This window comes from Lepisma saccharinum, chromosome 7, assembly GCF_977018435.1.
Source record: "Lepisma saccharinum chromosome 7, izLepSacc3.1, whole genome shotgun sequence".
NCBI classification, from domain to species: Eukaryota; Metazoa; Arthropoda; class Insecta; order Zygentoma; family Lepismatidae; genus Lepisma; species Lepisma saccharinum.
The window spans coordinates 9,087,112-9,114,078 of NC_139235.1; the positions used below are offsets into that span (position 1 = coordinate 9,087,112).

A 26,967-nucleotide genomic window follows, 5' to 3' on the forward strand; every position below is an offset into this window, starting at 1 on the left:
AACTCTTAACAACACATTAAATTTTATTCTTAGTCTACAGCGCCACAGGGATGTTCTTACCTTGGTCAAGCTGTATATGTTCTCTCAGAGGAAACTGACTTTTGGGCCACCCTGTATAGTAGATTTCTGCATGTACGGTTGCACAAGTTTGCTGAATTTTAGCATAGACCCATTGCTGACCCACATACCTAGGTATATGTTCAAGTTTGAGTAACTGTCCGTATATCACAAGAAGAAGAATCTTTGTGGTGGATCTGTGGTTACTTATGAGTAGACCTCGGATTTTTAGGTTCTAAAAAGTGTGCTTTTAGGTTCCTAAAATAGGCTCTAAATATTCTTAAAATAAATTCTAAAAATATTAAAATAAGTTCCAAAAATCTTAAATTAGGTTCTAAAATACTAAAATTGGTTCTAAAAATCTTAAATTAGGCTCGAAAAAAACTGAAGTAGGTTCCAAAAAACTTAAAATGGTTCTAAATTCCTGAAAAATACTGATTAGGTACAATCGTTAAAACCAAAATTTCGAAATAACAGTTAGAAATTTTATTAGGTAGCAAAAAAATATTAATTTTCTAGACAAATTTTCATTTGTATACATCGTTTTCAAAACTATCCACAAGCTATGGTAATACTGTACTTGTGCTGTTAGCAAAAAATACTTCTTAATATGATGAATGAATTACGTATGTATAATTTACTGCACAATACCAGGATGGCTACTCAAGGGGAATTCCTTGAATTTCGGGATTGGAGGGAGAGAATTCGACAGAGAGTATGTGTCAAACACGTTAGTCATTGCATTTTTTCATCACCAAGCAGAGCAAATGCCTCTGTGTGATATAAATATCGTGTAAAATCTAAAAATATATGTATAAAGACCTAAGAAAAGGTTTTATTTAGGCGCATAAACCTAAAATAGGTTCCAACGAGCAAAATAGGTTATTTTAGGCACTATAAGACTTCATCAGTTGTTGCGTTTTTTTAATGAAACTCGGGCGTAACTTGTTACTTCTTTACCTGCAAAGGAAAAAAATAGGTTAAAAACCTAGAATCCGAGGTCTACTTATGAGCCACCGCGAAGGTCTTTCCACCCATCTGCGTGCCAGACTGAGGCCATTGTCGATAGTGTTGCCCACGAGACGAGACTTTGGCCTGTCTCGTCTCGTGGAAATGCTGTCTCGTCTCGAAAATATTCATTTGTCTCATGACACATGGTCAATCTCGTCTCGTCTCGAATTTCTAAAAGCCTGTCCCGTCTCATCCCGTGGACAACACTAATTGTCGAAATTCCTCCTCTTTTGGTAAGCTTGGTGGTGTGGTAAGCATGATCAGAGATATTGAATTTTCATTTGCCGGAGAATGTCTATACGTTTCTTACTTCCAGATGGCAAGAAACCACTGCTCTTCACTGGTGCAAGTGTATGGAGGAGGCGCCATATTTAAAATGACAAAAATGGCGTTTTGAAGCTCGCCTGATCAGTGTTGCAGCCCTGAGATCATTTTGTAAATAACAGTTGATTTCTGATGTAAATTTTACCTGTATTCAGTCTGTTCTGTAACTTTTATCAGACTATTAAGGTTATTTTGACCCTCCCTCGTGGTTGTACACAGAGAGATTGATTGATTGATTTTTACATTATGGACACTTCAGCACATAGGCTATTTTTACCCGTGCGGAGACAATCCTCTTAACTAAAGCAGAGTTGAGGACAGGCCCCAAAGAAGAAAATAAAACATATTATGTTAAAAGCTTTTTCTCAATTTTCGAAACCCTTCACTACTAATCAAGAACTACTGTTGGGGACCAAAATTTCCTTACTCAGGTTAAACGCTGAGGTTGTAAATTGGCAGTCAGCACACACAAGGACAAGCATCGGACAACACACAGCCCTACATGGCTTGCAATATAGTGTATAATGTACTGGCCGCTGGTGCAGACGCCACAGCCTCGTTGGCCTCCAAGAAGCAGTTACCAGGTAATGAGGTTTACTTTCTGGTGCCTTACCAGAAGGAGAGACAAAGAAAAAAGAAAGAAACGACGGACCGAGGCCCAGAGAATAAAAATCAAAGAATCACAAGAAAGAGGTACAGATAGAGAAAAAAGAATAAAAATTAAACAAATGCGACACAGCGAAAAAATAAGCAAGAGGGAGAGAGAAAGATAGACAAGGGGAAGCAGACAATGAAACACAACATTGAAGAGAGACAGAAATAAAGAAGCGTGAAATGATGAGCGAAGAGACAGAAAAAAAGAGTGACACAAAGGGGGGAATAAAGCAACGAAACAGAGGGTATATGTATGTATGTATATATATATATATATATATATATATATATATATATATATATGTGTGTGTGTGTCTGTGTGTGTGTGTGTGTGTGTGTGTGTGTGTAAAGGAAATTAAACTTACTTTCTGATAAGCAGAAATACAAAATTATTTATCTATAAAATTATAATATTACTTGTGATAACATGTAGTACAAAAAGTATGAACAATGAGCCTAGAGCATGAACTATGATAATAATAATCAGAAAATATAGGGCCATTCGAGGAGAGTTGCCCCACCTAAGAAACAAATGGCTAAAAAAAATATTCATTTTTTGGTCTACTGGTACGGTTATATTTTTGACCCAACACTAATTTGGTCTGGTTTCAATGGATCACGTTATAATTTCGGTAAATGAAATACGACCTGAAATTTGAGGAATTTCTTACATTGATGCTTTTGGCCATTTCTCCTGAGAATTAAAGGTGAGATTCCCCACTTGATATATATTGTTTTAAGCACACCAACATAGTTTCAAGTGGCGTTTTATTGTGAAAAACAAGTAATTGTCAAAAGCAATCTTTTCTTGAATGAAAAGCAAATTATTTTAAAATTATTACATGACATATAAACCTAAGAGAAAACTTGAAAATTTATCGACAAATTATTATTTTTTTAAACAGAAAACGTTCCCTAAGTATTATTATACTTCTTCATATTCCTCCCATACCTATTCATAGTTTTGTTTTCCCTTTCTCTCACAAATATGACACCTGTCACCATACAACGTGCATGTTTTGTGCATACACTTCTGACAGTCTGCATGTTGCCTTTTCCCAGACTTCCAAGCAATCCAAACACTTGAATTTCTTTCCTACTTGTGAGTCCACGTTTTCCTTTGTCAGTTGAAAATTCCAGAGCATAGATTCCTAGGCTATCGTCATTATTTATTTGTTCAACTTGTATTCTTCATTGTGCAAGGTTTCTCCGTAATCGATGATTTCTTACTCTTTATTTATAATTTCTTAGATTTTAGAATGGGAGAGGAAAGAAGAGTTTACAGGATTCTTGTTGGGAAACCTGATGGTAAGAGACCTGTAGGAAGGCCAAGACGAAGATGGAGGGATAACGTTGAGATGGACCTAAATGAAATCGGTAAGGATGGAAAAGATTGGATTGATCTTGCCCAGGATAGGGACAGATGGAAGACTTGTGTTGCTGCAGCCATAAACCTTCTGGTTTAAGAAGGCTAGAAGTAATTTAATGGGGCCTTTTTCATTTCTCTAAAACGGGGTATTCGTTCATTTGTCTAAGGAGAGATTCGACCGTGCAAAGAGGAGGGGAGAAATAACTATAAAGGAGGTATAATAATTAAAAAAAGTTACGTGTCTAATAATTGATTGATTTTATTCTATTTCCTACCACTTTTGGCTAATCGCAACGATGAGGATGAATGGTGATAGGATGAAAAGACAATCACAAACACAAATGGACATCATACAAGACGAGCCCCATAAAGGATTATAATTGCAGTGGGCTCAGACGCCAGAGCCTCGTTATTGAGCAAAATGCAGTCACGGTGAACCACGTTGAAGATAAGTTGATATTTGGGGGTCTTCACAAAGACCCCCATTACACCCCACGGGAAGAATAAGACTTCTTATATTCTGGTGGGAATAAATGACGCTCCGTAACCCTCCCCGTGATTGTGACACGGGCTCCAAGTCAACTGCGCAGTATGAGAACGCTTGGATGTGTTAAGAGGGATGGGATGTGTGTTGTGGTGTTCGGAATTCTTTCTAAAAATTCCCCAGACGGCTGCAGTGAGCGACAGAAGTCTTCGTGCATCTTCTTACCCGGAAGAAGCGGCTGCCAATCTCTACTCACTCGCTGCTTGGCTTCTGTTACAGGAAGAGCATCAGACGCGGAGGGTGGTAAGGTATGTTGATTTCAGAGCGACAGCAGGCAATAATAAACGTGCATGTAAACGCGTCTTCGTAACGTAACCTGGTTCGCTTCCAGGAGGAAGACGTGATTGGTGGAGTTTACTATCGCTGCGATGTAGTTTCAACTTACAGTCTAGGTGGCTCTGCAGTCAATTTTATGGCGTCACAGCATACGCACAGATTACATAAGAAAGATACGAAGTGTTCCATCCTGTTAAATGTGTACATACTTGTCGAAAGCAGTGGTAGGTTAACAACAACCTCTCTCACTTTTAGTTTTGTATCTCGTCTGCGAAAGACGATCGTGGAATTTTAGGCGTCACGAGATAATCACTATTTACCAACTGACGATTTGTTTAAGTCCACTTTATGCACAGATAGGCGATTCAGGACTAGATCTAAGTTCGAAGTGGGATCCGAACCACCAGCAGGGAAGCCAACAACAGCATTCTAAAACATGACATAAAGCAAAGAATGTACGACGACTATTGTCTGCTAATCAATCAAAGTTATAGACCACATGAAAAGCTAGTCCCGGAAATTTAATAAACCTTTTAAATACTCACAAATTGATAAGCAATAAAGAATAAAAGTTTTTAACAAACTTGATGTGATTTTTGTTATTTAGATTCGCTTTATTGCGAATTTGGCGTCGTAGCGAGCTTTGATAACCACTCTGCCATGGAAGTAGACATTAACGAACTTGAAAACAATCACATTTCACTGCGAGATGTAAGTGTGGCCTCTTTGAAATGCATTCAAGTCAATTGGTTAATGAACTCAAACGTTTTACTCTATATTTTTTAGTACCAATTGCACTATGCACAAAATTTCAAGCAAATACCTTTTTTTTCTTGCCCATACCGTTTGTTCTTGTACACACAGACCGTTTAGCAGACCAGCCTTTTCGTTTTGCCAGAGGAGATACAGGAACGAGAGCAACGATGGAACGTGTCAGGGGCAGGAAATATTATATACAAAGACTGGATGAAGAAAATAAACATTTCTGAAGAGAGAATGGAAATGAATGGTTGTAAAGACACATGTTACAATGTGAACAATACAATTTGTTTATAAAGTCCTACTCATCGGAACTACAATTTAAAGTGGGATCTGAACAACTGTGCAATGTACGTAATTCCTCCGAATATCGAACCCGGGACCCCATGAATCCAATTTGACATTGTCTACGCCATTGTGAAGACCCGATTTGTCTAGTGTTAACCTCCATGTCGTAGTGGTTAGGACAGAGCGCTATGACGCCAGGAATCCCTGGTTCGAACGTGGGGAAAACATGGCAGTTTATGTTAGGGTAGGAAAACAAGAAAAATGAAAATAGGATATGAAAATGATTTTTAACTATCTAAGTCGCATGACTGCCAAGCCGGAGACCCGGGTTCATTTCCCGGTCTGGGTGAAATTTCCCAGCAGTGTCTCTGCATGGAGAAGCTCTGGGGTACCTTATACTGTAAATGTGGACAGAGACTGCTGCTGATCACACCATTTACATAAATGGCAGGAATTGTGAATATGTGGCCCTAGCTTCACATATCCCAACATGCCATCCATGTGCATACATCACTGCTATCAGCATTGTTGCAGGCTAACGAGTCTCTGGCGCCTGAACCCACGGTCAGTATAATCCTCTCTGAGGGTTATGCTGTCCTGCGTTTGTCTTTATGTGTGCCGATTGCCTCTTTACAGCCTCATCTTTTAACTAGTAAATGGTGATTTTATCCCGGGGACAGTATAGTTTTGGTACCTGTTAAGGAATGATGACTAGTTTTCAAAATTTGAGTGAGAAAAGTTTTAACAGACATAGTTTATTCTCTTGTTAGGGCCCTGTTTTCAGTTCTATTTTAGCTAAGGAGCTTATCACCGTATTATGTCAATGGCAAAAATAGCCTACGTGCTGATTTACAGTTATTCTGATTGGTATTTACTCTATTGGGAACATCATAGTTCATTTTAATCACATTTTATGAACAGTTACAGCCACACTCGTCTTGTGCAAGTGCTTTATATCACTGTATGTTTATATTATACAGGGTGTTTCCGTAACCTTGAATCAAACTGGCAGGGTGGATGGAGACTGACCCAAGTGCCAATATAAAAATGAATCAAAAATTGATATACACGCACACAGACAGACAGGCAGAAAGAGAGAGGGGGAGTGAGAGAGAAAGAAAGAGAGAATACTCTAGCAAAGCTTTCTTTTGAGAAATAAATATAATAATATACTATTCAACATCGGAAAATGGTTTAGCAATCTTTCATTTATATGGTCATATCAGTTCACTTAATATTGCAGTATTTTTCTTATAATCCCTCCAACGTTTTAATTTGCTATACATACACACATGCAAGTGTATATACTGTAATATTTCGGACGCAACTTCAAACGATAGGTCCAATTCGGTTTAACCTATCTGACGTTAAGTGAAATTAAAATAAACGTATTACATGCACACACAAACTTTATGTACACATAAACCAGGTTTCTTAAAAGTATATTTCAGATAAAAGATATGAACTTACTTTGACACTGGTATCCTTGCTTTCCGAAGCCCCTGCAAAGAAGAACAAAATGAAAATTAATCACTGAAACGTAAACTCATAATCAAAGATAACCACAGAAAGAAAGTCATTTGAAATTCACTCAAAATAACTTCACCTAGTATTGAATCCTCAAATGTCTTAAGGTTTTCAAATTTCTTGACAGAATTGATGTTCTGAGAAACACTACGTAAGACATGTTTATGTTAAAAAAAGAGCTATTATCGATAAAGTTACGGCTAAATAAATAACAAAACATGTATTGTTATTATTTGTCAGAGCCTGCCTCTTGAAATATTATTTTGAAGTATGTACCTAGGTAGATGAAAGTCACCAAAACCGACACACTATTTTGTTTTTTACTCTTAACTCTAAGTAGAGGAGGAATTTTCCGAAGTGGGAGAATAAATCGATGTATGCATCAACTCCATACCCAAGAATAAACTGCGTAACAATGTATACAGGGTGATTCAAATAGGACTGTAAAACTTCGAAAGCATATAGAAATTTATTAACTTACAGAGTCGGTTGAGGTGCCATTGCAAAGCAAAACACATCAAGTTTGTCATACAACATTCATATTGGGTCGATGTGGCTACCATTTATAATGCGGCATACATCCCACGTGAAGTCGATTTCATTACAGACTTTCACCAGTAAGTCAGGCGTCACTTCTGCAGCGGCGGCGCTAATTCGAAGTCTCAGCTCAGCAAGATCAGCAGGTAAAGGTGGTTCAAAAACCCGATCTTTAATGAAACCCCACAAGAAAAAATCTAGCGGGGGCCAATCTGGGGAGCGAGGTGGCCATGCAACCAGTCTCAACGAAGGTTTGGTGCCAGGAGTAAATTGTAAGCGTACTAGGAGGCGTCTTACGACACTCCGTACGAAACTTACGTTGCACTGCAGTTGCTGATTGCGTCTCGTGAAATCACGTTCCGCACCAGTAAAAGTAGCCATTTTCAAGAACAATACTGACAGCGCTACTGGTGGGTGAGTTCGGTACTAATGGACTACGTGAGTCAAAACTTGATGTGTTTTGCTTTGCAATGGCACCTCAACCGACTCTGTAAGTTATCTGAATAAATTTCTATATGCTTTCAAACTTGTAAAGTCCTTTTTGAATCACCCTTTATTCCAAAATCATTTTGTTTTACAAAATAGATTTTTGACGAAAAGTACAACTATGCCATCTGAGGAAATGGGTTCCTAAACCGACATACCTGTTTAAAGAATGAATTAAATTACAAAGCAACAAATAGAAATATGGAGAGAACTTGGTGAGGCTGGAGATTCACTTTTTGCAGGTCTAGGAGAAGAAATATGGCTATCTGTGTGTGTACCAACAGCAAAAAAGTCAGCATCAATAAGCATATTAATGGATACATACCACATACGAGTACAATATCTATGAATACATACAGCTCCGTGAAATCTATTTACTGCTATTTACCCTCACTGGAATTTTAAATAGACTTTGCCCAACAGCCCCGTTATATCATATGGACAGGCCTTCCATTTGACCTGGGTCACTGCCTGATTTCTTCAGCATAATGAGCCTTTGAAGGACACAAAGCTAGGGTTACCAGATCGCTGTAAGGGAAATGTAGGACATGCTGTCCCAAAATGTAGGACATTATGTCAAAATGTAGGACGCAACACATTCTCAATAAATAGAACACACTAGGAAGTAGTTGAAAAATGACACTTTTCAGTTTTTAAAAAAATATTTCCCAACGAATGTTTAAATGCAAAATTTCAAAACTTGCAATCATACTAATCAATGCATCTCTTACTACTTGATTTAGTGGTACTTCTCAGACGAGACAATTTTTATCAAAATTTCAGGTATAGTCAAACTATATTTATTTTAGAGTGGATAAGTCAAACTCTTTGACATTATACGGACCAATACCAAACATTTTACAGACTTTATGAGAAAATAATTCTCTCGCGAGTCTGTTGTGTGGATGGTAATGAAAGTACTCTCTCAACATTTGAATTATGACCTGTAATGGCAAACAAATATTCAGCAATTACTGTAATTTAAAATGGTTTCATCTTTGGCAATAATACATCCAGAAATCTTGACTTTTTCTGGACTTTTATAGATCCTACTTAGGTAAAGTTGGAAATTAGTAATTAAGAAAATAAATATTTATTTAATGAAAATCCCTACCAAAGGGTCAGTTAAGATTAAAACTGAAGCTGAATTTAAGAAGAGAATTAGATCTGCTATTTCGTATTAATGCATCCTGAACATTGTCTATAGTTTTCGTTCGGTTCAGACGTGTTATCTCGAGGCTCCCGTGCTCAGTGAAGCGTGAAGTGTGCGAAGATGGGAAATTCCTTAGAGCAGTGGCGTTGTGCGATCGGTGCTTGGAATGCATCGGCCAGGAAGTTGCCAGAGACAAAAGTGGAAGCAAAAACTGTTCTCAATCTAAGCGGCTTGTTCTTCCTGGGATTGGTGATCGTAATGACATTGATTATTTCGGGTGTGGAACAGAATCCCGGTCCATACACTACTGACGATATTATCCAAAAGTTGCAATCGATTGACGGAAAACTTGACAATATGGCTCGAACAACATCAAACGTCCAAGATGACGTAAGGTCGTTAACAATGGAACTGCGAGAATTAAAGGTAGAAAACGCCATGTTAAAGGAAAAACTTCAGTTTTGTGAGTACAAATTAGACGATCTCGAAAACCGATCGAGGAGAGATAATTTGATATTTAGAGGGTTCAACGAAATGCAAGGTGAAACGTGGGAATGCTCGGAACGTCTAGTGCGGGATGCTTTGTGGGACCTATTGGAAATAGACACCGGCGATTTCGATATAGATAGAGCTCGCAGGCTAGGGACTGGGTCTAAGAGACCAATAATAGTTAAATTTTCTAACTATAAACTCAAGCAGTTGATTCTTGCAAGGGCTCGCTTATTTAGAGGAACAGGAATTAGTGTGCATGAGGATTTTTCAAGGGGCGTGCGCGAAACCCGGAGGGAATTGGCAAACTATTTGCAACAGGCAAGGGAACAGAACCTATATGCAGTCATGAGGTTTGATAAGTTGGTGATAGAAGGCAGATCGTTATTTGAGTGAAAATGGACTTCCTTGTGCAGCGTGTGACGTAATAAGTGAAAGTGTTGCCAATTCTCAAACTTCAAATCATTTAGTTAACGACAAGTGTGTCGTCTCTCCTAGTGCTGGTCGAGAAACTGAACATCTCCGCACCCAGCCCCTTCTCCCCGTTGAATCACCTACGGAACCAGCATCAACATCGTCACAGAACTTTGCTGATCAGCATCCACCCCCTTCCCCCAAAAAAGCTCAAACCAAGAATAGGAAATCGTACAGTGAAGCAACAAGGAAACTAGACGCACCACAATCAGCGATGCGGAACGGCGCCCGCAGGTATGCAGCAGGAATCGAGGACAGAAGAGTGTTCAATCCTCCCCCTCCCTCGACGAGTCACAATAACTTACCCCCGAGGCACAATAGAAGATTTCCCTCCGCGTACCAGGCTAGAGGTCAGCAAACCCGGTGACAAAAGAGATCTCACCAAAAATAACGGCCAAGTAAGTACAGGCAACTCCAAATGTATTTCAGAAGAACTTGACACTTCGTTGTTTCAATTATGTTACCAAAATGTTAGGGGTCTCCGAACCAAAACAAGAGAATTTTACACGAATGTCCTTTGTAATAACTTTAGTGCAATAATGATAACTGAAAGTTGGTTAGCAGATTCCCACGAGAATAGTGAAGTTTCGATGAAAGATATGTACATAGCACCTGGTAGTAACAAAGACACATACACTTTATTCTTTAGGTTCATAGAAAAGCACTGTCAACCTGGTGACGCTAAACTCCTGATAGGTGGGGACTTTAATCTGACAGATATAACTGGTAGCAATTACAATCTAACGTATTTCGATTTAAACAACTTTATCAATGTATATCAACTAAAAAGCTTGAACGACATTAAAAATAGCAGGAAAACACTCGATTTGTTTTTGATAAATGGGCAGGGAGTAACACGAAACACACAGCCACTAGTTCCTGAAGACACACACCATCCCTCGCTGCTAGTAGATATTAATTATGTCAAAGAAACCCGCGACAAAACTTGCCATAAGCTACAGTACAACTTTAGTAAAGCCGACTTTCCATCCATCTATCACAAGCTGCTTAAAACGAACTGGGATGTATTGAAAACAAAGAATGACGTTGATCAAGCTACAGACGTGTTTTATGAAATTATATATAAAATATTCGATGAATGTATCCCCTTAAAGAAAAGCCGCAAAAGACAGTACCCGTGTTGGTTTACGAGCAGCATTATTAAAAATATAAATAGGAAACATTATCACCACAAGAAGTGGAAAAAACAGGTGGGAGACTTTCGATACCACTACAATAAATTTAGCGAATTTCGAACATTAGTGAGGAAAGAAATTATTGATGCATACAACAGTTATGTTGCCAATTCGGAAATAAATATTGCAAAAGATAGCACCCAGTTTTGGTCGTTTGTTACAAATAAACGCAGGAAAAGTAACAAAGATCCTGTACTGTTCAAAGATAAAGTGTTGTCAGACCGACTATCAGTAGTCGAAGCTTTTGCACAGCATTTTCAGTCGGTGTATAAAAAAGAGCCCCCTAGATATGACATGAAAGTATTGCCTAACCATAAACAATATGAAACTTTGGATAATCTTAATATTACAGAGATACAAATTGAAGACGTAGAAAAAGCAATTAAAAACTTAAAACCTAAGAAATCAGCCGGACCGGACAAGATACCGCCCTATGTAGTCAAAGGTTGCAGTAATATATTAAAATACCCGTTATATCTCATTTTCAATTTAATTCTTGCAAAACACAAATTTCCCGAAAAATGGAAAGCCACGGCAATTTGTCCACTTCCCAAAAGCAATAACACTAATGACGTACAAAACTACCGACCAATAAGTATATTATCAGCCCCAGCAAAAATATTCGAAAAAATCATCCACCGTTACATATTTACCCACGTAAAACCTGTAATATCATCGTTTCAGCATGGCTTTGTACCACGTAGATCGGTGTTGACCAATCTCTCCGATATTACCAATTTTATTAGTTCAACATTGGACGAAGGAGGTCAGGTTGACGTAATATATACCGACTTTTGCAAAGCGTTCGACTTGGTTAACCACGATATTCTATTAAGTAAATTAGCATGCTTCAATATTTCTGAACCACTGCGTCAATTGTTCGCTTCCTATTTGCAGAACCGTAAGCAGTACGTAACGTATAAAGGCCGAATTTAGGTAAAAATGGCAAAGGAAAAAATGGCAACGGAAAAAATGGCAAAGTGAAAATGGCAAGCGGAAAAAATGGCAAAGGGAAAAAATGGCAAAAGGAAAAAATGGCAACGGTAAAAATGGCAACGGTAGAAATGGCAATAATAAAAATGGCAAATACAATATAGGCTACCTATTACGATTTTACGTGAAAATTGAGAAATTATGTGTCTTGCATTTCACAGTTTGAAATTAAAATTTAATATAATTTAACGTCTTTTAACATTAATTTGTCTTTGAATGGAAACATTTTATTTGATGTTTCCAAAAATAATGCCGTTTATTTCTTTATTTCTTTTGGCAGGTGTTACTGCCGCTATAGAATCACATACTAATAAAAGTTAACCTTTGTAAATAATTTGAAACATGTGTGATTGATGTAACTTAAGAGGAGTGCAGCATTGAATGGGTTTTCATCTTGACTGAAAACAAGTTTATGCTTTGCGCGCACCTGCTGACCAGTCACACAGTAGGACTTCAAGTCAGCCCTTATCTACCCCCTCCCCCCCCCACTAAGAGGGACGAACTTGTTTACTTTTTTCAAATGAAAATTGTTAAATCTTGGAAAGCTGGAGATAAGCTCTTCTTTCTACAAGAGTCTGATCTGAAGAATGTTATAAGGTGGAGGAACAATTTCAAGTGTCGAGGAATTCTAAAAACAAAATTATTGAAACAAAATCCTGTGTGTTCCTATGACCATAATCATTCGTCTGAATATGATGCTGTGAAGGTTTAAGAAATTCAAAATATTAACCCTCCCTTCATATGAAATGTCATTATATGCGAGAAAAAATATTGCGCTACGAAGTTCAATAGAATATACATATAACACCCGAAATAATGAGCTTCTAAAGCCATACTTCACAACACGTTGACTGCCATGAGACCCAAAAATGGGTCTCAAGTATCGTCATTCATGAAACCGTGATACCCACTTGTGTGTCTCACCTCAGCAATTGCTTCAGGCCGCGATATTTTTTCGAGACATTCGAGACGAGACGAGACTTTTCAAAAGCCGTCCCGTCCCGTCTCGTGTCTCGTCTCGAAAACGAGACGAGAAAGGCATTCCGTCTCGTCCCGTCTCGAATTTCAAAAGGCTTGTCCCGTCTCGTGTCTCGTCTCGAAAATTTGAAATTTGTTGTATTTCAGGAAAGAATTAAACAAAGAAGGAGAAAAATAAAGGAAGAAGAAGAAATTAATACTGTATTCAGTGTGATTGAACGTGTAGATTGCATTTCGTGCAATATTTTATGGAAGAAGCACTTCTGTTGTAGTATGTTCTGTTGACGATGTATGAACAAGCAACAGAAAATATGCGTGCAACACTGGACGAGCTTGATAGTTCAAGTGATTGAATTTCGTTATTTGAAGAAACGAAGTCATTTACAAAAAAAAGTGAGACACAGAAATGGGTCTCAAGGCCTTCTGATCAAAATTCTCTTCTCGAGGCCACGATACCCAAAACTGGGTCTCAAATTTAAATTGAATTTTCAACGGTTTTTTGGATTGTTTTGAAATTTCTTGTGCTTCACAGATCTAATGACACCAACTTGATCCATTTTCACATTTTTTTTACTTGGCCCCACTATGTCATTCAGACAATCTGGCCTTGGCAGTCAACGTTTAACATTAGTTCAAGAGGAACCCGAACATATGGCAATTAAAATATTCAATAACCTACCAAATGATATTAAAGCAGGAAATATGACAAGTTTCAAAAACAAATTTAAAAAAAAACCTATTAGTTAATAACGAATATTATAGAGTAAATTGTAAATTATAGAAATTTTGTAACTATATTTTTTATCTGAACTGTACTGAACCCTCCAAATACCAATGTGTATGGTTTATATGGAGTAATGCAATTCAAATTCAAACATCCTACAGAGTAAAGACTGTAGGCTTTATTGTGGAAGCTAATCAGGTGCATCCAGCAAGAAAATGAAGCAGTGAAAGCGATCATTCTGCACCTGGGAGAGGACAACTGCCAAAGAAGAAAACTTACCATTTTCACTTTGGCCATTTTTTCCGTTTGCCATTTTTACTTTTGCCATTTTTTCCGTTTGCCATTTTTACCTTTGCCATTTTTTCCGTTTGCCATTTTTACTTGGCCATTTTTTCCGTTGCCATTTTTTCCTTTGCCATTTTTACCGGACACCATAAAGGCCACACATCCGACGAGATAAGAGTCACCTCAGGAGTACCTCAGGGGTCTAACCTTGGGCCACTTCTTTTCACATTACTTATTAACGATATGCCGGATTCATTTGAAAACTCACACAAATTGCTGTTTGCAGATGACCTGAAATTTTACAGGAAAATAAGCAAACAAGATGACAGTGTGCAACTTCAAAACGATGTTACAAAGTTAGAAACGTGGACAAAAATCAATGATTTAACACTAAATATCAGTAAATGTCATTATGTAATATATACTCGAAAGAAAAACCCAGTTGAATTTCAGTATCAAATATACAACAATACTCTAGCAAGAAATTTTACAGTCAAGGATTTAGGGGTTATTTTTGATTCAGATCTTACTTTTAATAAACATGTAGAACAAATAATTAGTGGAGCGTTCAAGAACCTTGGGTTTATTCTTAGAATGGGGAGGGATTTCAAGAGTATAGAGACACTAAAAGTTTTGTATTATTCATATGTAAGACCAAAACTCGAATATGCATCTGTTATATGGAATACAGACACAGCAAAGTACAGTGTAGCAATTGAAAGAGTCCAATCGAGATTTCTTAGATTTTTAAAATACAAATTTCAGAAAGTTTACCCCACATTTGAACACTACGACAACCTAATATATGAATGTCGGTTTACAAAGCTGTGTCACAGAAGAAGGTTGCATGAAATAGTATTCTTGTGGAAATTGTTAAATCACGAAATAGATGCTGAACATCTACTCTGCCAGATTAATTTTCGAATCCCGTCGTCGAAAACTAGACTAAAGAATGAAGTTTTTCTTATAAAGAAGGCTAGATCCGAAATTAAAAAGAAATCTCCATTGTGGAGAATGTGCACCAGTTACAATAACTTGCTAATCAAGAATAACACCATTGACATCTTTTCTATGAACCTAAGGGACTTCAGTAAAGCCAGTATTAACACAATGGCCTAAGCTTAAACACATAAGTTCGTATTTAAATTGTGTGATAAAGTGTATATATATAAAAATATTTTTAATATATATATATAATTTCTATCTCTATATTACAGAAATATATGTAATTGTAATGACTATGTATCCTTCATATGGGCTCTGTAATTAGGTATGTACCTGTTGAGTTCAATAAATAAATAAATAAATAAATAAATAAATAAATAACTGTGTTTGGCAGACAAGCGAGGCTTTGACGTCTGGACTCACAGCCAGTATAATCTTATGTGGGGTTTGTGTCGGTTGTCCCTATATGTTTATGACTATCCATTCATCCATCTTATCTTCCCATCATTCATCCTCACATTCGCGATTAGCCAATGGCACAGAAAAAAGTGAAGTAAAATAAACTAAATCAACAAATCAATAGCAAAAATTCTTGACCACAAGAAAAATGTATTGCCTTTTTAGTGACTTCTTGACCTACCTGTTGATTTCTTTAATTTTTCTTGACTTCCATGACTTTCTTGACTGGCAGACACCCTGAATATCTTTGTTCTCTATACCCCTGCTTTACAATCAAATTATATTGAATATTGAATAAGAATGGCAACAACTTGTTCCGTCAGTATAAACCCTAAAGCAAGAAATTCTGCTCAGGCATTGAACAGTGACGTTATCAGAAAGTGGTCCCAATACTTTGTTCATTAAGTGTTTCCGTTTTCCAGTTTGTTTAATAACAGGACAAATTTTATTCTTTTTGGGCAATGACTGAATCAAAATAAATTTCACTATTGAGTTTGGAAGTGCAATCCATAGACTTGTAATTTTCATGACTTTTTTCTGTTACGTATTTTCCTATTTAATGTTATGTGACGCTCAAAATGTAGGACGTTTATGATATTTTTCAAATTCCTCCCGGACGCCGGACATAAGGATAAAATGTAGGACATGTCCGGGAAAATCCGGACGTCTGGTAACCCTACACAAAGCTTATCAAAGAGCTGCAGCTTGAGAGTCGAGTGTCGTGGTAATGAAATAATTTTCCCAAAATTTACTCTTGCTAGGTCAATTAATTCAATGTTATGGCTATGACTTAACAGTACGTCGCTTTAGGAAACCCATATTTCGGTTCAGGAAACGACGCCATCAATAATAATAACCTAAAAAATCTAATAACACACATCTTCACAACTATAAATTAAATACATGTTCGGAATCGTTATTCTCTACAATAAAGTGATAAAACTGCAAATCTTTACTCACCCTTCCAGTATGAATAATATAGTAATATTCACAGGCACACAAAAGTATTGAAACCGCCCCCCCCCCCCAAATCTCTCTCTGTACAAAGAAAACCGTCACCAGCAGTCGTTTCCCTGGTCGCACAGTATCTTGGGGGCCTAAAGAATAGAGATACCCTGTTACCGCAAAGTGAAAGAAAGCACTTCTCGGTTGTGACATGGAGGAGTGTCAGATTAGGAGCCCTTTCCTCTATGCCCTTTACAGCACTTGATAATAGTACTGAGCAGTTGATAGTTCATTTTATCTTTTATTTTTGTCTACATTTCATAGCTATTTTGGGGGCCTCCCCGATGGCGCAGTTGTAGCGTCGTCGCTTTGTAATGAAGGGGTCCATGGTTCGATTCCGGTGGAGGCACATAGGAGTTCGGATCCCACTTTAAACTGTAGGTCCAGTCCCGATTAGCCTTACTGTGCATAAAGTGGACTTAAGACAACAACTCAATCAATCAATCATAGCTATTTTAAAACTGCAATTACGATTTCTATGTATGCTCTCTAAAAATTACACTAAAATTTATATTTAGATTAACGATTCTAATGATATGTTGTTGTAAAAAAGATCCTTAGGAAAATATTTGGGCCTAAAAGGGATGAGGAGACAGGTGAGTGGAGAAGGTTACATAATTTAGAATTTATATTCATGTCCAGATATTATTAGAATGATTTAATCAAGATGACTTAGGTGGGCAGGCCATGTGACACGAATGAGAGAGGAAAGAAGAGTTTAAAGGATTCTTGTTGGGAAACCTGATGGTAAGAAACCCCTAGGAAGACCAAGACGAAGATGGAGGGATAACGTTGAGATGGACCTAAAGGAAATCGGTAAGCATGGAAAAGATTGGATTGGTCTTGCCCAGGCTAGGGACAGATGGAAGGCCTGTGTTGCTGCAGCCATGAACCGTCGGGTTTAAGAAGGCTAGACAGTTAGTTATGATATGTTGTATTTTACGTATCTAATTCTGTAATAGTCTTAAACAAATCATCATTCATTTCTACTATTATTGTGGTTATGTTGCATGTAATCAATTAATATTGATGGTTGTAAAGTGCACAAGTGATGTACTCAGGCTTTTACCGATAGCAACAATAATAAACAAACTTCAATTTCATTAAACAAAACAAGGGCTTCACAACTCTTGTTCTAGTAGCTAGTGAACCTAATAAAATAATATGTAACAACGTAAGAATCTGCAGATGGGTACACGCAAAGGGTACGTGAAATTGGAACGGATCAGAGCGTGGAGAGGAAACACTTACATGACTTACCAGAGGAATTCCCTGCAAAAGGCGCAGAAGGTTGGTTGGCGGAAGAACTTGGCGACGAACTTGTGTCCCTTGACCTCGTGGACCTTGTGGTGCTTGATGGCGCCTCTCCGCCTGGTGATCGCCCGGCCCCTTCGGAACTCCTCATCATCCGCCACTGGCGCTGGGGAGAAATACAACAAGTTAATTGCAACTTTCACTAATTCCCTGGAAAGAACTTCGGCATTCTCTCTTCCTATTTTCATAGCATCAGGTGCTATATGAAAATCATGTTTAAATATTTCAATCAAAGATAGTTAACGTGTATACTCTGTCCTCGTTATCTCTGGAGTAAGCGAACGAAAATGAGTCTCTGGGCAAGTAGTGACGCGAGACGGCTCCACCAATGAACACGTGAGAGGGAAGGGGAATGCGTGGAGGGGAAAAGCGACTGCGGTTACCAGCCTTCACAACAGCGTGTATTGTTTCGCTCTGCCCACTCGATTTCCCCCCATCTCTGCCACTATGCTCCAGAGATAGTTGACAGAGTATAATATTCAGTTAATTATAAAATGAAATCATGAAGTGAAAAATATTATTTTATATGAAATAATGTAAATTCAATACAATGTCGAACTACAATGAAAAGTAAAGAACATATTATAGAGAATGTTGTAGATTTGGCACACACAGGAGATGTACTACGTAGAAATTTCTACGTAATACATCTCCTGTGTGTGCCTAATCTACAATAATTAACATCTCTACGCTGGGAGGAACCAGGCAACGTCGAAGTCTACTGTGATTCAAAGGCAACAGATCCCGTTGCGGTAACACTGGCAGAGAAGATTCCACGCAGGTAAAACAGCGATAGCGAAAAATCAGGCGAAACCAGGCCGGCTCGGTAGCTCAGTGGTTTGTCGACCTCCGTGGCGGAGTGGTAAGCACAGTGCGCTACGACGCCAGGGGTTCCGGGTTCGAGTCATAGAATTCCTTCTTTGCGGCATCTTCAGAAACCTGACATCCTGACTACTTTGAACATTCAGTTACTGCAGACCCGACGCGATATGGCCGATATGAATTTTTTCTATAAAATCATCAATGGGAAATTAAGATCTGAATCTCTTCTTACAGAATTCAACTTCAGAGTTCCCTCTCGATCGACCCGAAACACTGAATTGTTCCACACCTCCACAGCTAGGCTTTCTCTTATACAGCGCGCTCTATTCCACAGGCTGCCCCAGTTCTACAATAATTTACCCATAAACATAGACATTTTTGCCCCTGAAAGCATTTTCCGATCTTCCCTAAAAATGAATATGTAAATCTTTGTTTCCTTGTTTATGCCTTATGTTTATATTTAACTTTTCTTGTTTTTACCTTAAACCACCTTGACTTGTTCTTGTTATTTGTTAGAGTTTTCAGTGTAAAATGGCCTTAAAAGTGCTGTATCTGAAACTTTGAATAAATAAATAAATAAATAAATAAAATGTGAGAGACTGAAAATTGAGAAAACCGAGAAATGAAAAATTGAGGGGTATTCCTTAAAAAAAAAAAAAAAAAAAGTGGTTAGAGCAATGGCACGGTAATCCAGAGACCCGGGTTCGAGCCCTGGTCGAGCATGCATTTTTCGCTGATAATTTCTATATAGAGAATGTTGTTTGATATGATTAAAAATTGCCAATTTGATAGGGAAAATTACAATGAACACACTTTGTTTTGTAATTAAAGACCATGAACGTCATATAGCAGTGGTACATCGGAAATTAAAGTAAACAATAGTTTAGAAATATTTCCTAGCCTTCAACACGTTCTACTTATTCCTCTTAGGTAGTAATACTAAATATAATTGTTTATTATTGTAATAATGTTTAAATTGTGACCATATAGAGCACCTATCTTTCAGACTAAGAAACAAAAAATCCTTGATTTTTTCAAACCTCTGAAAAACCTTTGGTTATAGGTCCTGCGTATACCGTATGCCCCAGACACCGCACCTTACATAAGCCCGGCCCTATCTATTTCCACCGCTTCATTTTCAATTTTAAAAAAAAATCAGTTTACTTACATTCTGAAGCCGAGGGCCATTTGGTTATGCGCGCCATCTTACCACAAATCACAAAAACAAAGAAACACACGCTAATCGCCCAACACTCTACTACATTCTCATAAGAGTTATACTTCCTCCCAACATACACGTCATCCACATAAATAGATGACGAATAACAATTCCGCGAAGGTAGGTAGGCAGAGCGCGAATTGCTAAAACAGCAAGTGACACTTCCCACTCTCGGGCGAGGGGAAAATCACTTCCCAGCTGATAACGCCTTTAACATCTGTTCCCTGTCCTTCACGCGGCTTCCCTATCGAGGCCCGACATGTCCCGGAAGGATATCAATCACACGCGATTAATCGCCAGCTAAAAGCCCTGCTCCTCTTATTATGAAAGTATCACAATATAGCCCATGAGGAACAACGTTAGTCTGTTGCCGCCAAATTTTTGACGTCATATCGTGCACGTGACTCAAGCAACCAACTAGTGTTGTCCACGGGACGAGACGGGACAGGCTTTTAAAAATTCGAGACGAGACGAGATTGACCATGTGTCATGAGATAAACGAATATTTTCGAGACGAGACAGCATTTCCACGAGACTTCCACGAGACGAGACAGGCCAAAGTCTCGTCTCGTGGGCAACACTACAACCAACCAGTTTCAGTTATCTCATTTGATTTGATTCTACCTGTTTTCTAAGTGGCGCTTCGTAGCGAAGAAGAAAAGTTACACCTTGTGAACTATTATAGGAACTTTAGTTACAAACGCCTACATTTTCAGGCTCGTGTGCATTTGATACACGGACGCCCTTCAGGGGGCATTGGCTCCTCCGAAAATTTCACGTACGCTTAAGATGGAAAGTTCTGTATAAACTCTTGTGTGATAGGCCCTTTAATGCGTATGCAAACTCTTTTAATGAAGGGGTCCCGAGTTCGATACCCGGTGGAGGCACATAGTGGTTCAGATCCCCACATTCAAGTGTAGGTCCATTCCCAAATAGCCTATCTGTGCATAAAAATGACCTTAAAACAAATCAATTAATTCATGTGCAAACACAAGCATACATGCACAATCCCCCCACTGTAACGCTTGTACAAGCCGATCACAAAATTCCCTGTTTTATGCATAACCGTAATGGCAATATTAGAAATTTTATGCACAATCTTTCAGTTGTTCCTACTAATCTTATATACCTTACTTTCCGAACAACCCTCGTACTCAACATAAGCTCTATATCATGAGAGATGACCTGAATGGACTATATGCGGTGGGAGTATCATATTACTAATGATATCCAGCAATGAGCATGGCGTAACCTACATCGAGATGTCAAATCATATCCAAAGAAAACAGAAGCTAAATATTCACAACATTTCCCTAATGCATTCTGGCAATATATCGCCCGCACATATCTGTCAGAGAGCGGCGGTTTCCAAATATGTGATCTGCAAGTGGTGTTGAGAGTTAGGCCTAATTTCTACTCGCGTAAGGGTGGGCTCGTTTCAGGAGTTCTTCAAGGGCGGACTTAAAACCCGAAACCCTCCAGGACCTACGGCCTTTCAAAATATGATGTATGCAAACACTGATGTCGATGTCCCAAAGCAAGTTTCCAATACATTACCACGCAGCACAATCTCACACGAACACTGGCGTACACAGAGGGAGGGCTGATGGGGCTACAGCCCCCTCCGAAAGTTTGAGGAAATCAACATTTTCAAATAAAAACAGTGAAACAACTCAGGAAAAACCATAGTGGTGAATGCAAACATCCCTTTAAATCACTCCCCCCCAATTTTCATTTTTTGAATTTCTAAATATATGAAATATATTACTGTGTATGCCGCCCCCTAGAAAACAGCGAGCACTATCCACAGTTACAATTCCAGCCTCCTCGAAAATAAATTCAACGTACGTCAATGCAGAAATGTACATTGGATATCCACATGTATCCATTGGATGTCTATTAGATGTCTACTTTCTGGGTAAAAACGGGTCATTTTTGGATGTTTAAAGAAGATATCTAAAACATATAAAATGACGGATACGCATTATCTATCTGCAGCGTACAAAAAATTAACTTTTAGTATTTTATGCTCTTTGGATGTTTTAGTGCATATCAAAAAACGGATAACATTAGATTTTACATTCTTACATTCTCAGTTCATCAGTTATCACAGGCCTCCCCGATGGCGTAATGGTAACCTCTTCGCCTTGTAATCAAGAGGTCCCGAGTTCAATAACCAGTTCAGGTATGTAGTGGTTCGACCTTTCTGCACTGAAAGTGGACTTAAATATACAAATTCATCGGGAATCACAACATAAAATTACATTTTTATTAAAAGTTTGTATCATGTATTGACAATTTCGAATTCGAGTTTACTCGAAAGTACACAAAGTGTACTTATTCTTTACTATTTAAAGAAACAACAAGTAATTGGAGGTTTTTAAAAGATCTTTCAATAGGTAGACCGTCGTGACACTTACTGTGATTTATCAAAACTGTCAGTTTCAAAAAAGTGTCATCTGCAAATCCCCCCAGCCTGGTCCGAGAAAACAGTTAATCCGCCACTGGTGCATAACAGAATTCAGTGGCCTTTCCGTATTCCAGAATCCAGTGGCGCAAGAACGTTTCTTGATTTGAGAGATTACATAATTCGCAAATGATACCTACACATATACACACACCGGGTATCGAAGAAAGAAGCCTTTGATTACAAGAAGAAAACTTTACCACTGCGCCATCGGGGTGGGGGGCGGACCTACAGTTTAATGTGGGATCCGAACCATTTTGTGCCTCCACCCGGTATGGAACCCGTTACGTGCACGTGACAAGTGGAACTTAATCTAATTTCTTCAAATTTCTCTGAAATGTTATTTTCCATCAAATTTCCCTTTTTCTTTAAAACTCGGCCAGAATATTCCTGCAAAAGGGAAATTTCCCTCAATGTGGCAACACTGAAGTAGACTGAACCTTTTGGACTATAGTGGAACCACAAGTAAAAAAACCTGCGCAGACCCGCGACTCCTGTGCACCGTACTCCCGCGTGGAGGGGAGGGGCAGAGTGGAGCATGCCTTCTAATGGCCCGAGCCGAACGGAGGAAGGGAAAGGTGCTCGGAGACGTTTCGTCGAAGGTTATTTTACTTGCGGTCGCTCTATACGTTGTTTGCACTGCACCTGAACGAGTTCCGCAACCTGCCACCAGACGGCAATAGTAAAGGTTTCATACTTGGACAAGCCTCCGCTCAAGAGCGCCACACGCGCTGCAGCGGCAACCGGGGGAACTTTCTGCAGCTACAGGCAAGTTAATTTGTGTAGCGACACATTCCCCACGGTCTTGGCGGATCTCCCGTGTTAAATTAGTTTCCATCAATTGTTTAACTTTGAAGCATTTCCCTCGTTTCCAGAGACACCTCGCACACGAGCTGTTTACACGAGGACAGGGAGGGAGAGGATACTTTATCGCTAATAGGCGCGTCCGAGGGAACAGGGAGGCACTATCTCCTCTTCCGTACATTGGAGGTAAAATTGTGGATACAAAATCATTTGTGAACACAACCACTACTAGTAAAATATATTATTTAAACAACTCCACTCGCAATACAAGCAATAATTATATAATAGAGAAGTATCCTGGCGTATTGCAAGGGTGGAAACTATTTAAGTGGTTGAAATTAATGATTTAACTGACCAAATTAACAAACCCCTTACTGACCTATTTATTTTCACCATATCAATACATCATCATCCTAAAAGTAAAGAGTGGGATTTTATTTGCTAAAAACTTCCTGACTTCCACCATCCCACATTTTTTATTGACGATAAAAGACAACGTTTTCATTATTGTGCGAAATTTTGGAAGACAATAAAATGATCCTCTTAAAAAAAGACTAGTATGTAACGGATATTAAAATGAAAGCATACGTTATCTATACTTTCAGTTTGTGTTTGTTTTTTGCTGGAAAAGTATTATTTAAAACTGTTGTATTTCTACAGTTTTCTGCACTTCTTTTCTTCTCTTCTTTCTCCACTCTTTCTAGCATGAGCTGTGCCATGTTGACTCTCACCAAATCTTTCTTTCCTCAGCAATGTTTGAGCAATCAACCTCTTTTCATTTTGTTCTTGTCTTGGTTTCTCCAGATTGGCTTCCTTTCCTTGTGTATTATTCGTCACATTTACTTTATTCATCAGCCTTTTATCTTTTATTCATTACTTTCTCTCTTTGCTGTCTTTAACTGCACAATGGTCATTACAGCATTGATTGTAATGAATAGGGAACGGATTTTGAGGTGCAGCGCCATTCCGAAAATGTAGCTGTTTTCATACCGATCGTTCGAGATATGTATTATAGGGCATGAAATCAAGTAAAATGAACACACTTTGTTGCAACTTTTCGTAAGATTAGCACAGTTATCCCCTTTCTAGCCCCTCTTTGATGCTTCAGCACCTTTTCCTTCCTTTTCTATCGTGTTGTGTTTAAAAAAATTGGACAGAAAAATAAATAATTTTCACTCTTCTTGAGCAGCTACATAAAATCCTGTAGATTATTATGTAATCCTCATTTTGTAGAGCAGAACGAGAGCTATAAAATGACATAATATAATCATTGCAGCCCCAATAGTTTCCAAGATAATGTAGCAAAACCACGAGAAAAAACACAAAACTTCAACAAAACCTATTCGGCTTAACGACAGTTCTCTCTGCGGTCCGCGCGCATTATATACAGAAGGCGTAGAAAAAGAGCATTGAATAAAGGCATTTTAGCAGCACCTTTTTGAAAACATTTTCAGACCCTTTCTTTACCCTTTTCCGACCAAACATGGGGTTCCTTGATCCAGTGGCGCAACCACAGCGGGGGCAGGAGGCGCATTGCTTAAAATTTTCTTGCGTTTTCTCAGTTTCGTCAAGTTCAGAGCCGTAGCTAGGTGGTGGCTCGAGTCAGTCACGGGCGCCTAATGATCAAAATGAAACAACGTTGTGAAAGAGAGAATGCCTTGGCACCCCGTGATATTATTTGCGCCCTATTAGGGGCAAATAGGGGGACAAGGGGGTGCAAGCATTGACGGCAAAGGGCACCTGCAAGGGGGGCCCAGATGAGAAATTGCTCCCTTCGATTTTAAATTTTATGCAAATTAAAATATATTTCGTAAAATTTTCTCGGTTTCGTCAATTTAAGAACCTTAGCTACGGGGCAGCGGGAGTCGGCCACGGATGCCGAGCGATCTAAATGGAAAAAGTTGTATAAGAGAGAATGCCATAGTGTCTCGTGAAATTATTTGTGCCCTATTAAATCAATATTGTTACAAATTGCAACAATTCGATCTAAGAATTTCATTGTTCGCTTCGCTGGCAATATAATTGTTTTCTAATGTAATGTATTTAAATAATGTGTTGTATATATGTATTGAATAAACTTTCAATACGTACACGACTAATGTTAGCATGTTGCAAATACATTTTCTTATTTTATGTCGCTCCATGTTGCATATGTGTAAGGCATAAAAGTTATACATGTTATATGTACAAAAATTATTATCTACGGAATGCATTTATCATTCATTTTCTGCCATTCAAAAATACAGTGTGTGCGCTTGTTTTCCATTATTAGCTAATGTTAAATTGACGGTGTTGAAAAAATATTTCAAATAGTTTGTTCCAAACAAATGCTTTAGCACCGACTTCTACCCCCTGTTTGCGTAATTTATGAGGATAATAACGTTTTTGATACTACTACTATTACTACAATAATAATAACAATAGTCATAACTGTTGTTGTTGTTATTATTATTATTGTTGGTACGTTTATCCTGGTACTTGCTCCCCCCCCCAGACAAAAATCGTGGTTGCGCCTCTGCCTTGATCTCATGTACATCAATGTTTTCCAACCGCCAGGCCACGACCCTGACATTAATTATACCAGAGGCTCTCCTGAAGTATGCAACTTGCAGCCCGAGCTGACAACCACCTACATAGATAGCCTTTCGTTTAGGTTTCCATTGCGAGAAGCAGAAAATGCTTTCGCGACAGTCGAAGCGACGGATCAAACAATCTAAGCAAAGTGCGACTTCCTTTTCGTCTCCAAATCTAGAGGCTGACAAAAGGCAGCAGGGTCAGTTAAATTTCATTAATTTCACATATTGAGGTGAATTAATTAGATTAATTAGATGATTAATTAGAATTTTCCGGTGTCCAAAACATGTCAATAAAAGTCAGCACTTATCTAATTAATTTAATGATATTGGCCAGAGGAAACTATGAGATACCATTAGATCAGTTGTTGTCATCTAATTTAAACAAAATTTTATGTTTGTCAACAAACCTACACGTACTAATACTCTCTATGATAATGCCATAATTTATTTATTAATATAAAATTTCAAGGGTAAATATTAATTAATGTGTAATGGTTTAAAAAATCAGAAAGATGTTTACAATATTAAAATTCTTGGGATCGGGGCAAGGACTTTTAAAACAACGAATTTACCGGCCCGCGGATTCACAAGGGTTGAGAACCACTGGCCTAAATCATAAGTTATATTTTCCTTTCATTTTGATTTGCTTTATTTTACTTCGCTTTTGTGCCACTTTTGGATAATTTGCAAAGATGGAGATGAGTGATGACACGATGAAGTTGATGAACGAACACTCACAAACATCCACGCCCAGAGACCCCTAGCGTAAGCAGGGTGCGAAATCTTGGGGGGGGGGGGGGGATGGGGGGATTTCCCCCCACCAACAATCTTCGCCTGAAAAATCCCCCCACCAAACATTTCCGGGGGGGGAGAGCTTTTGTTATAACAAGCAAAAGATAAGGAATTTCTTCTAATTTCAAATATACTTTACTAAGAATAATATCCAAAACACACACAAATTGTGAGTATTGAATGCATTCTCTCTCAAGAGATCATTAACAAATCTACATCAATATGCACAATAAAAATAAAACAAGAATGCAAGACAATAATATCTATGAAATCTAATTGATTTATATTAACATAAAGCACAAACTAAACAAAAACTTACACATAATAAAACCACTTCAACTATTTCAAAATTTATTAACATCTTTAACCAGTTGGTAAAGAAATCAGCTTCTTTGCAATATCTGATACGTATAAAAGTAACAAATTAATTTCCTTTATGT

General features: G+C 38.2%; 1 protein-coding gene across 1 annotated transcript in view; it reads right to left on the reverse strand.

The window, feature by feature from the left end:
- Positions 1 to 26,967, reverse strand: part of LOC145989721 (uncharacterized) — a 148,277-nt gene that overhangs the window by 52,478 nt on the left and 68,832 nt on the right. Inside the window, exons 3-4 of the mRNA XM_083124984.1 lie at positions 17,794 to 17,953; positions 6,753 to 6,784 (exon numbers count right to left, since the gene is read on the reverse strand). Coding sequence (XP_082981110.1) covers positions 6,753 to 6,784; positions 17,794 to 17,953 — 192 coding nt within the window. The remainder of the gene's footprint in view (positions 1 to 6,752; positions 6,785 to 17,793; positions 17,954 to 26,967) is intronic.